Source organism: Maylandia zebra, linkage group LG22 (assembly GCF_041146795.1).
Source record: "Maylandia zebra isolate NMK-2024a linkage group LG22, Mzebra_GT3a, whole genome shotgun sequence".
Taxonomy (NCBI): Eukaryota; Metazoa; Chordata; class Actinopteri; order Cichliformes; family Cichlidae; genus Maylandia; species Maylandia zebra.
This window is the reverse complement of record NC_135187.1, coordinates 34,510,594-34,522,685: the sequence shown is the minus strand read 5'-3', so window position 1 is coordinate 34,522,685 and position 12,092 is coordinate 34,510,594. Positions and strand designations below refer to the sequence as shown.

General features: G+C 42.9%; 1 protein-coding gene across 1 annotated transcript in view; it reads left to right on the top strand.

Moving 5' to 3' along the window:
* Window positions 1-11,097, top strand: part of phf14 (PHD finger protein 14) — a 153,779-nt gene extending 142,682 nt beyond the window's left edge. Inside the window, exon 18 of the mRNA XM_076879578.1 lies at window positions 10,909-11,097. Coding sequence (XP_076735693.1) covers window positions 10,909-11,082 — 174 coding nt within the window. The 3' untranslated portion in view covers window positions 11,083-11,097. The remainder of the gene's footprint in view (window positions 1-10,908) is intronic.
* The last annotated feature ends 995 nt before the right edge of the window (window positions 11,098-12,092 follow it).

The following is a 12,092-nucleotide window of genomic DNA, read 5'->3' as shown; positions in this document are numbered from 1 at the left end:
GATTTTCACCTTTGCAATACTATGTCTACAATGACATGTCTACAATTTATAAAACACACACCGTCTGCCTTCTTATGTTGACTTTGTTATTTCAAAATAGAGTGGTCTTAGCATCAGTATTGCTGTGACTTAAATGGATATGAAGTTCTGCAGAGAAACGGTTTAGTCAACGGCATTGGTAAAGGTTACAAATGGACTCTTCTTATGGCCTCTGACAGTGAAACATCTCTGTACGTGTCCTGCTAGACAACAATTTGTTCATATAAATGGAGAGACCTCCTGACACACTGAGGCTAACTATGCAGTTTCACAGGGTTCTGTCCTAGGACCAGTTCTGTTTACAATATACATGCTTCTCTTAGGCAGTGTCAGTAAAGGGAATAGCATACATTTTCACTGCTATGTCTCAACTTCATCTATCCAGATAACACACCCGCAATTACTTAAACAGCAGGAAAGTCTTAAAGACATAAGTACCCGGATAACCTATAAAACTGAGGTTATGGTACCTAAAAATCATCAAGACATATGGTAGGAAACCAGATGGCATTACCTTGGCCTTCAGCAACACTGAGGAGTCTTGGATTCATTTTTGACCAGGATATGTCCTTCAATACGCATATTAAACAAATATGTAGGACTGCTTTCTGCCATTTGCAGATTATCTCTAAATTAGAGATCCTCCATCTCAGAGTGATGCTGAAAAACTAGTTAATTATGTATTATTTCTAGGCTGGACTACTGTAATTGATTTACAGGTTTTCATTAAAAAAAAAAAATCTTTCAGTCGATTGAAAATGCTGCAGCAAAAGTACTGACAGGGTCTAGAAAGAGAGAGCATATTTCACTCATTCTGGCTTCTCTTCACTGGCTCACTGTTAAATCCAAAATCAATTTAAAGTAATTTAAAATACTCCTCCCAACATACAAGGTCTTGAATAATCAAGCACTGTGTTATCTCATAGTCCCTTAGTCACCCCAATAGAGCACTTCTCCTGCGCTTCTCCACAGCTGGTGCTAGCAAGACCAGCCTCCTGTGACTGCAATATCTTGTTACTAGTTGTTGTTGGTACTGGTGACAGTGCAGCAGCTGCCACAATAGCTAATATGTTGACACATTTTGCTGTATTTCTTTTTAGTTTCTTTTTAACTTTTTAGCTTCACCTTTTCACAACTTCTTCCACACTAAACTTCTCTTCTAAAAGCTGTGTGAGCACACAGCAAAGATACGGGAGGGCCTGATTGTATTTAGAGATTTGAATGGGCACAATACAGTATCAGTAATGAAAATAAACAGGTTGTTGTCAGGACTTGACACACTTTTGGGTCAATTGAAAGGCCAATGTCGGCCCACCGGACAAATGCCCGATATGCCAGATTACCAGTCCAGCACTGCTTTCAGGGCCCTCTTCTGTTAGAACCAGCTCACATTTTGGATTTGGGAGACGACGCCCTCTGTACTTTTAACAAAGCATATAGTTAGGGCTTGATCAGGTGACCCTCTCTCAGTTGTGCTGGATTATGCCTGTGTTATCTGTTTTATATATATATATATATATATAAAGGTAACCTTCACTCATCACAAAACAGGAAGAAACTTAAAGATGCCATAGTGAGTTCATCAAGCTTGCATTACAAAGTTGTATTGTTGCAATATGGGATTTGGAGTCATGTATGAGGAGCAATCTGTTTCTTGTCTACCATTTTTAGGGAGACATATCACAACATTGTTGTACAGTGATGGACCTCACATATACACACAAAAAACCCATCTTCTTCCACTGTTAATCTATTTGACAAGATAAATGGGATCAGATCAAAACTTACCATTTAAACTGCCTGACTATTATTTTCATAGTTAAAAAAATCTTCTATGTTAAGAAAATAGATTTTGTTATTAATAAAAATGACAAGTGGTGGTAATGGTCATTGTAAAAAATTTAATTAAAAGGCTTGAGCAGCGTGTGACATGGTAGACTGTCAATATGTACAGTGGGGCAAAAAAGTATTTAGTCAGCCACCGATTGTGCAAGTTCCCCCACTTAAAATGATGACAGAGGTCAGTAATTTGCACCAGAGGTACACTTCAACTGTGAGAGACAGAATGTGAAAAAAAAATCCATGAATTCACATGGTAGGATTTGTAAAGAATTTATTCGTAAATCAGGGTGGAAAATAAGTATTTGGTCACCTCAAACATGGAAAATCTCTGGCTCTCACAGACCTGTAACGTCTTCTGTAAGAAGCTTTTCTGTCCCCCACTCGTTACCTGTATGAATGGCACCTGTTTGAACTCATCATCTGTATAAAAGACACCTGTCCACAGCCTCAAACAGTCAGACTCCAAACTCCGCCATGGCCAAGACCAAAGAGCTTTCGAAGGACACCAGGAAAAGTATTGTAGACCTGCACCAGACTGGGAAGAGTGAATCTACAATAGGCAAGCAGCTTGGTGTGAAAAAACCAACTGTGGGAGCAATCATCAGAAAATGGAAGACATACAAGACCACTGATAATCTCCCTCGATCTGGGGCTCCACGCAAGATCTCATCCCGTGGGGTCAAAATGATCATGAGAACGGTGAGCAAAGATCCCAGAACCACACGGGGGGACCTGGTGAATGACCTGCAGAGAGCTGGGACCAAAGTAACAAAGGTCACCATCAGTAACACACTACAACGGCAGGGAATCAAATCCCGCAGTGCCAGACGTGTTCCGCTGCTGAAGCCAGTGCATGTCCAGGCCCGTCTGAAGTTTGCCAGAGAGCACATGGATGATACAGCAGAGGATTGGGAGTATGTCATGTGGTCAGATGAAACCAAAGTAGAACTTTTTGGTATAAACTCAACTCATCGTGTTTGGAGGAAGAAGAATACTGAGTTGCATCCCAAGAACACCATACCTACTGTGAAGCATGGGGGTGGAAACATCATGCTATGGGGCTGTTTTTCTGCCAAGGGGACAGGACGACTGATCCGTGTTAAGGACAGAATGAATGGGGCCATGTATCGTGAGATTTTGAGCCAAAACCTCCTTCCATCAATTCAATTCAGTTCAATTCAATTTTATTTATATAGCGCCAAATCACAACATAAGTCGCCTCAAGGCGCTTCATAGATACAGAGAAAAACCCAACAATCATATGACCCCCTATGAGCAAGCACTTTGGCAACAGTGGGAAGGAAAAACTCCCTTTTAACAGGAAGAAACCTCCGGCAGAACCAGGCTCAGGGAGGGGCGGCCATCTGCTGCGACCGGTTGGCGTGAGAGAAGGAAGACAGGATAAAAGACATGCTGTGGAAGAGAGACAGAGGTTAATAACAGATATGATTCAATGCAGAGAGGTCTATTAATACATCAGTGAGAACTTTGAAGATGAAACGAGGCTGGATCTTCCAACATGACAATGATCCAAAACACACTGCCCGGGCAACAAAGGAGTGGCTCCGTAAGAAGCATTTGAAAGTCCTGGAGTGGCCTAGCCAGTCTCCAGACCTCAACCCCATAGAAAATCTGTGGCGGGAGTTGAAAGTCCGTGTTGCTCGGCGACAGCCCCAAAACATCACTGCTCTCGAGAAGATCTGCATGGAGGAATGGGCCAAAATACCAGCTACTGTGTGTGCAAACCTGGTAGAGACCTATAGTAAACGTTTGACCTCTGTTATTGCCAACAAAGGTTATGTTACAAAGTATTGAGTTGTATTTTTGTTATTGACCAAATACTTATTTGCCACCCTGATTTACGAATAAATTCTTTACAAATCCTACCATGTGGATTCATGGATTTTTTTTTCACATTCTGTCTCTCACAGTTGAAGTGTACCTGTGGTGCAAATTACTGACCTCTGTCATCATTTTAGGTGGGGGAACTTGCACAATCGGTGGCTGACTAAATACTTTTTTGCCCCACTGTATGGGGAATTAAAATATGAATGAAAAATTGAGGTGGATGTTGGCAACAAACACAGCAGTGCTACTAATCCAAAATACTCAAAGCTTCATAGAACTCAAACCTTTATTTTTAGGTCCATTCTGCTGCTGATACATACTTTAGGTTTCTGAACATTAAACTTGTTGCTGCCTTTCATAGTGTGTAACTTGAAGGCCCTGAGTACTTTCTCCCACACTGAAAACACTGGGATGATAACATTATTTGAACATTACCTAATAAGACTTATTCAGCACAGACAGTTATGTTAAACTTTCCTAGCAGTCCTTCACAAACAGGGAACAGTCTGTCTATTCTCTCCATCTGTCAGCTGCTGCTGGCTCTTCCTCCTCCTCTTCCTCACACACTGCTGAGTTTGTCCTGGTGGATCATCAGGGGTGCAAAGCCTCACAGATGATGTGCAGCAGTGGGTCCCTCAGTCTGTCCTCACTCTGGACACTTGCAGTCGTCACACATGGAAATCAAATGTGTGATAAGCTGCAGGATTCAAACACAAGTGTAACTTATAAACACATGTTCATACTTTTATTACACAATCAGAGAGAAAGAAACAGAGAGAGAGTGCAGGACAGACAGACAGGTGACAGTCTCAGGTGTACACACTGCTACACAACAGCACCAGAGAAGGAGGATTTAGTGTTTGTGTTATTACGAGTGTTAAACAAGAAGAGTTCCCAGATGGTACAGTGGACACATGTGTGACTCCTGTGATTAAAGCATCTTTCTTTCAGCTTAACAAGTGAACCGTCAGCTCGTTCAAACACACGTTAAAGTCCGTTTGGCTCGACACCACCGAACAGAGGCAGCAATATAACATAGCTAACATTAACAGTGCAGTGAATCCTGCTTGTGCCGTGATATTCAGGACTGCAAACCGAGCAGCATCACTGACTTTCAGCTTGTTGTGTTTGTGGATATATGACTGACTTTAATTATCCATAAAATCATCACATTCTCTGTAAGATTAAGGTCGACTATTGTATTATTATATTTTAAAGGCTTTAAAAGCAAGTAAAAGCTGAACGTACAAACATCGCTAATAGCAAATAACTTTGCCGACATGTGGCCAACAGTAATGTTTTAATGTTCCTCATTATTAAACATTTGCACATAAATAAGTGACATAATATTCAGTACTTACTTTTCACAGTTTACTCTTCGGCCACTTCGCTTCTGCCGTCTGCGGCAAAATTATCCACACCGACTGCCGCGCTATGAATTGTGGGATATGTTGGGCCATGAAGTCTACACCGTCACAGCCTTGAAATTCAGGGAAATGAAGGATGTATTTGAGGGCCGCATTTCGAGCAGCCTTTGAATTTGGACAGCCTTCGGTGCGCCACTGTGACGTAATCGGCCTTAAAATGCAGCCTTTAAGGCTGCAGACCCTGAATTGGGATACAGCCTTTGAGACATGTTCAGGAGGTCATTAAGCCATTTAAATCAGCTGTGTTGGATTAAGGACACATCTAAAGCCAGCGGCCCACGAGGCCTGGAGTTGCCTACCCCTGTGATAAACAGACACACCCATATGAGAGCTGCAATGTCCTATGAGATTGTAAGTGCAGCTTTGAGCTTTGACCGCTTATTGCGGCCACAAGATAGTGGTAATGTAATGGATGAATGGACATATTGACAGGTCACTACAGTGGGGCAAAAAAGTATTTAGTCAGCCACCGATTGTGCAAGTTCCCCCACCTAAAATGATGACAGAGGTCAGTAATTTGCACCAGAGGTACACTTCAACTGTGAGAGACAGAATGTGAAAAAAAAATCCATGAATTCACATGGTAGGATTTGTAAAGAATTTATTCGTAAATCAGGGTGGAAAATAAGTATTTGGTCACCTCAAACAAGGAAAATCTCTGGCTCTCACAGACCTGTAACGTCTTCTGTAAGAAGCTTTTCTGTCCCCCACTCGTTACCTGTATGAATGGCACCTGTTTGAACTCATCATCTGTATAAAAGACACCTGTCCACAGCCTCAAACAGTCAGACTCCAAACTCCGCCATGGCCAAGACCAAAGAGCTTTCGAAGGACACCAGGAAAAGTATTGTAGACCTGCACCAGACTGGGAAGAGTGAATCTACAATAGGCAAACAGCTTGGTGTGAAAAAATCAACTGTGGGAGCAATCATCAGAAAATGGAAGACATACAAGACCACTGATAATCTCCCACGATCTGGGGCTCCACGCAAGATCTCATCCCGTGGGGTCAAAATGATCATGAGAACGGTGAGCAAAGATCCCAGAACCACACGGGGGGACCTGGTGAATGACCTGCAGAGAGCTGGGACCAAAGTAACAAAGGTCACCATCAGTAACACACTACAACGGCAGGGAATCAAATCCCGCAGTGCCAGACGTGTTCCGCTGCTGAAGCCAGTGCATGTCCAGGCCCGTCTGAAGTTTGCCAGAGAGCACATGGATGATACAGCAGAGGATTGGGAGAATGTCATGTGGTCAGATGAAACCAAAGTAGAACTTTTTGGTATAAACTCAACTCGTCGTGTTTGGAGGAAGAAGAATATTGAGTTGCATCCCAAGAACACCATACCTACTGTGAAGCATGGGGGTGGAAACATCATGCTATGGGGCCGTTTTTCTGCCAAGGGGACAGGACGACTGATCCGTGTTAAGGACAGAATGAATGGGGCCATGTATCGTGAGATTTTAAGCCAAAACCTCCTTCCATCAGTGAGAACTTTGAAGATGAAACGAGGCTGGGTCTTCCAACATGACAATGATCCAAAACACACCGCCCGGGCAACAAAGGAGTGGCTCCGTAAGAAGCATTTGAAAGTCCTGGAGTGGCCTAGCCAGTCTCCAGACCTCAACCCCATAGAAAATCTGTGGCGGGAGTTGAAAGTCCGTGTTGCTCGGCGACAGCCCCAAAACATCACTGCTCTCGAGAAGATCTGCATGGAGGAATGGGCCAAAATACCAGCTACTGTGTGTGCAAACCTGGTAAAGACCTATAGTAAACGTTTGACCTCTGTTATTGCCAACAAAGGTTATGTTACAAAGTATTGAGTTGTATTTTTGTTATTGACCAAATACTTATTTTCCACCCTGATTTACGAATAAATTCTTTACAAATCCTACCATGTGGATTCATGGATTTTTTTTTTCACATTCTGTCTCTCACAGTTGAAGTGTACCTCTGGTGCAAATTACTGACCTCTGTCATCATTTTAAGTGGGGGAACTTGCACAATCGGTGGCTGACTAAATACTTTTTTGCCCCACTGTATACTCACTATAACAGTATTTTGATTGCCTGCTAACAAAGTCTGGGTTTCCAGCTCCTTAATATTCACCATGAAGCAGTAAGATGAACCATAATAATAGTATCAGATTAAGTTTTTAATCCGCAGTTTAACAAAAGTGTTAGAGATGCCCATAAAGCAAACTGCAAACCATCCTCTATAATGCCATTGAATGCACAGAAAATATCAAAGATATAGGCACGGCGCTGTCAGCTGAAGTTCTTTGTTGCCATGCAAACAACTCTGTGATAAATGATGTGAATGTCTCACAAAACTATCCAGTGTGTTTCAAAGGATTTGTCCTTGTAATGCAAAAGATGAAACATTTCCAAGCTTCCTTTTGCACAAAGCACTGTACTGGTCCATGCTGATGGGTGTCTGTGTCTGTTTCTTTTTTTGTTTTGTTTTTTTGGAGGGGTTCTTTCATCAGCAGTCAGATCTGGGATGCCAGCGCTCTTGTATTTTGACATTAAGGCATCGAGGGGTGTAATTCCAATTTGTTTCAAAGGAACTATTAATTTGCCCATTTCAGGGCCAGGCAGGAGGGAAACCCTGTAAGACTGCTGAAGCGTGAAAGACATTATCTAGAAGCTTGCGATTTTGGGAAAGAGACATGTGGAATTGATGATGGGAGGCGTAGGCGCCTGCAGACATTTGAGCCGGGCTCCCTGCGGTCGAGCTCCCAGCGTGCCATCTGAGAGCGATGTCATTAGGCGTATGATAACAGCAATGGGCACATTAATGACAGAGTGGCTCCGCTCTGCAGCCCAGTGCCCCGGCAATCTCCCATTTACACCCGCAGCATACTAAACAGCTCCTGATGATGAGAATAGTACAAAGAGCATGGAGCAGTGCTTAACAGCCAGCTCTCACAGCAACAAAAGGGAACACGGCTCACTTTGACATGTTCGTTGCATTATCACATACTTCTCTTGATTATACAGGTTCTCTGTCTCAACGTCACACTAACAAATCTTTCAACCAGTGCTTTTCTTGTGGAATCTAAAACTAGATAAATCTAAAAGTAGATATAATTAAGATTTACACATATATATATGTAGAAATGTATATATATACACAGTACTGTGCAAATGTTTTAGGCAGGTGTGGGCAAAAATGCTGTAAACAAAGAATGGTTTCAGAAATATAAATGATTGTTTATTGGCCCCAAATGTATCGTGCAGCAGGACAACGAGCCCAAACACGCAGCCAAAGTCATTAAGAACTATCTTCAGCGTAAAGAAGAGCAACAAGTACTGGATGTGATGGTCTGGCCCCCACGAGCTGCGATCTCAACATGATCGAGTGTGTCTGGGATTACATGAACAGACAGAGGGATGTAAGGAAGCCTACACAGAAGATCTGTGGTTGGTTCTCCAAGATGTTTGGAACAACCTACCAGCCGAGTTCCTTCAAAAACTGTGTGTAAGTGTACCCAGAAGAAGGCAAAGGGTGGTCAAATCACCAAATATTGATTTGATTTAGATTTCTCTTTTGTTCATTCACTGCATTTTGTTGATTGATGAAAATAAATGATTAACACTTCCGTCTTTCACTTCCACCTGCCTAAAACCTTTGCACAGTACTGTATATATATGTATGTATATACACACACGCACGCACACACATATAACTGCCGCTTTCAATTCTGATACCTGCTATCAGCCAGTCCCCCCCCCCTCCCCAGAAATGTAGTGTACATTACTATGTAGATGTCATTTTATGTTTTAATGTAAACTACCAATAAAATGATGTCTACGTTTCTAGTAGGATAGCAAAGGTGGCATGCACGCAACTACTTACTGCTCTTCACGTTCTGTGCTTTGTTTTCTATATTGTCTACATGTATATGTGTGGGTGTATGTGTTTTTTACCAGTGTATGTCAAGTAGAATTTACTTTTACGGTTGTCAGGACCTTCTGAGTTTGGGATTTAGCTGTCCAATTTTACATTGGACTATTACCACTTCCACAGCATTCCGGAGGACAAAATAAGAACGCCAGAGTCTCTGTGGCTGGTTCCTCTCAGCGGCAAGCCCAAGAGGGAACGCAGGCAAAGTAGGCAAAAACGGGGCTGCAGGGTGGGCCCTCTAGCACAGCTAAAGAAACAACCACTTAAGCCTTAGCATGCCGCACGGTCCACCAACACGACAGGAACAGCCACTTAGGTAAGAACAGAGGAGGGTGCTTATGCATCTACATCAATGACAGCTGGTGTAAAAACATATGACTGTAGACAGCAACTGTTCCCCGCACATACCTCGCGAGTTATTGCACAAGGCAATAAGCAGTCAGCAGAACTCCCATCTTGACACAAAGCTAGGTTTGTCAGACCACATGTCCATGCTGCTGATCCCTGCATACACTCTTATCCTAGAAACAGCAGCAGGTAAAACATCGGATGGCAGCATCAGCCCAAGCCTCATGGTGCTGGAATATGAGGTGAGGTGCACACTGAGGGCAGTGAACCCCTGGGAGGTCACCAGTCCAGATGGGGTGACCAGGAGAGTCCTAAAAGAATATGCAGACCAGCTGGCTGGGGTCTTCACTAAGATCTTCAAAGCTTCGCTGTCCCAGTCCTGCATCCTGCTGTGCCTAAAGTCGGCCACAGTTGTCCCACTGCCCAAACAGACCAACATTAGCAGCCTCAATGACTTCCTTCTACCACCTGCTGCTGTATCAGAGACTTTCTTTCAGACCTTGTACAGAGAGTTAGAATGGGTCCTTATCTTTCCTCAGCCCTCACCCTCAACACCGGCTCTACACAAGGCTGCGTACTGAGTCCCCTACTGTGCACTATGTACACACATGACTGTGTCAGCACCCACTCAGGCAACGCAGTCATTAAGTAGATGCTACCACCGTGGTGGGGCTCATCTCTGGGGGAGACGAGTCAGCATAAAGAGCTGAGGTTCAGAGGCTGCTGGATTGGTGTGCAGACAACCACCTGGACCTCAATACCACCAAGACAAAAGAGCTAACTTTTCAGTTTGCACATGTGTAAACAACAGTTTTATGAATATACTCTGGATTGTAAACTTTTAAAAACAGGATTTTGACAGTAGTCTAAAAAATAGACAAATCTTTCATGAATAATTTTATTAAAGGACAAAACACATCAATGGCATTCAATAAGAAATTGTTCAGACATGGAGAAAAGGGATTGCTGCTTGTCCATAGAACAAAGGCTCTTATTTCATCATTAAGACGTGATGATAGTTTCAGTGTGATGACGGGCGAAATGATGCGTGACAGCTGAACAACAAGCACTAAAATGAGAAAAGCAAAAATCCCTCATTTTTTACCGTTGTCCTAAAGTTTGGGAAAATACAAAGAATAAGCTATTCTACTACTATTTTTATAAAAGTGTTAGTTAATACTTTCAGTCAATGAGTCTTCCAAAGAGGATGCTTTACTGTGTTAAAATCACAGCTGAGAAAAGAAAGTGATATTTTGGCTGTAATTTGGAGGTTGTTGCCCTTCTGTGGGGGGCTGGGAGAGCTGTTTGAATGGTTGTCTCAAAGCAGACAAAAGAATCCACTGTACTGCTAATTTTAGTCTGAACTCTCTTACCTGTCTGTTTGAATGGTTGTCTGTTTGAATGGTTGTCTCAAAGCAGACAAAAGAATCCACTGTACTGCTAATTTTAGTCTGAACTCTCTTACCTGTCTCTTCACCCTCTACACCACAGACTTCAGCCACTGCACAGAGACCTGCCATCTTCAGAAGTTTTCTGATGACTCTGCGGTGGTTGGATGCATCAGCAGGGATGATGAGACAGAGTACCGGGCTGTGGTCGACTCCTTTGTCACGTGGTGTGAGCAGAATCATCTGCAGCTCAACGTGGCAAAGACCAAGGAACTGATCGTGGACTTCAGGAAGACCAGGAAACACTTGACCCCTGTTTCAATCCAGGGGGTCAGTGTTGACATTGTGGAGGACTATAAATACCTTGGAGTACACATTGACAATAAACTGGACTGGGCTAAAAACACCACAGCACTTTACAGGAAGGGCCAGAGTCGTCTCTATTTTTTGAGGCGACTGAGGTCCTTCAACATCTGCCAGAAAATGCTGAGGATTTTCTATGAGTCTGTGGTGGCCAGTGCGATCCTCTATGCTGTTGCATGCTGGGGGAGCAGGCTGAGGGTCGCAGATGCCAACAGACTTAATAAACTGATCCGTAAGGCCAGCAATGTTGTGGGGATGGAGCTGGACTCCCTCAAGGTGGTGTCGGAGAGGCGGATGCTGTCCAAGATAAAGACAATGTTGGATAACACCTCCCACCCACTCCATGACATGTTGGTCAGTCACAGGAGCTCGTTCAGTGAGAGACTGAGATTACCGAAAAGCACCACTGAACGACACAGGAAATCATTCCTGCCTGTGGCCATCTCCCTGTACAACGCATCCACTTAACACACTGTTTGCTGCTACAACTACACATGTTTCTTTTCCAAATATTTATTTATAAGTGACTTATGTATGTATGTATGTATATATATGTATATATTGTACTATTCTTAGTTAGCGTATTGTCTGTCTTGTCTTAATGTTGGTTTAAAATGGAGCACTGTAACAAAAAATAATTTCCCCCAGGGATCAATAAAGTATTCTGATTCTGATTCTGATTCTGAAATAGTTTTTTTTTCCTTCAAATTACTGTAGCAACTTACCAGATATTATGCAGTGTTATCATTTTTAATTATAATTTCATAGCAGCTGGATAGCGAGAAACAAAACTGAAGCCATACCGGCCGGCTCTGACGTCAGCTGGATTAACAAGGTCCATGTCAGGTGTTGAGGAACCAGAACACACTGACGTGAAGTGAGCTACTGGAACAAGAAGGCATAAGTGGGCAAGAAATGAAAATG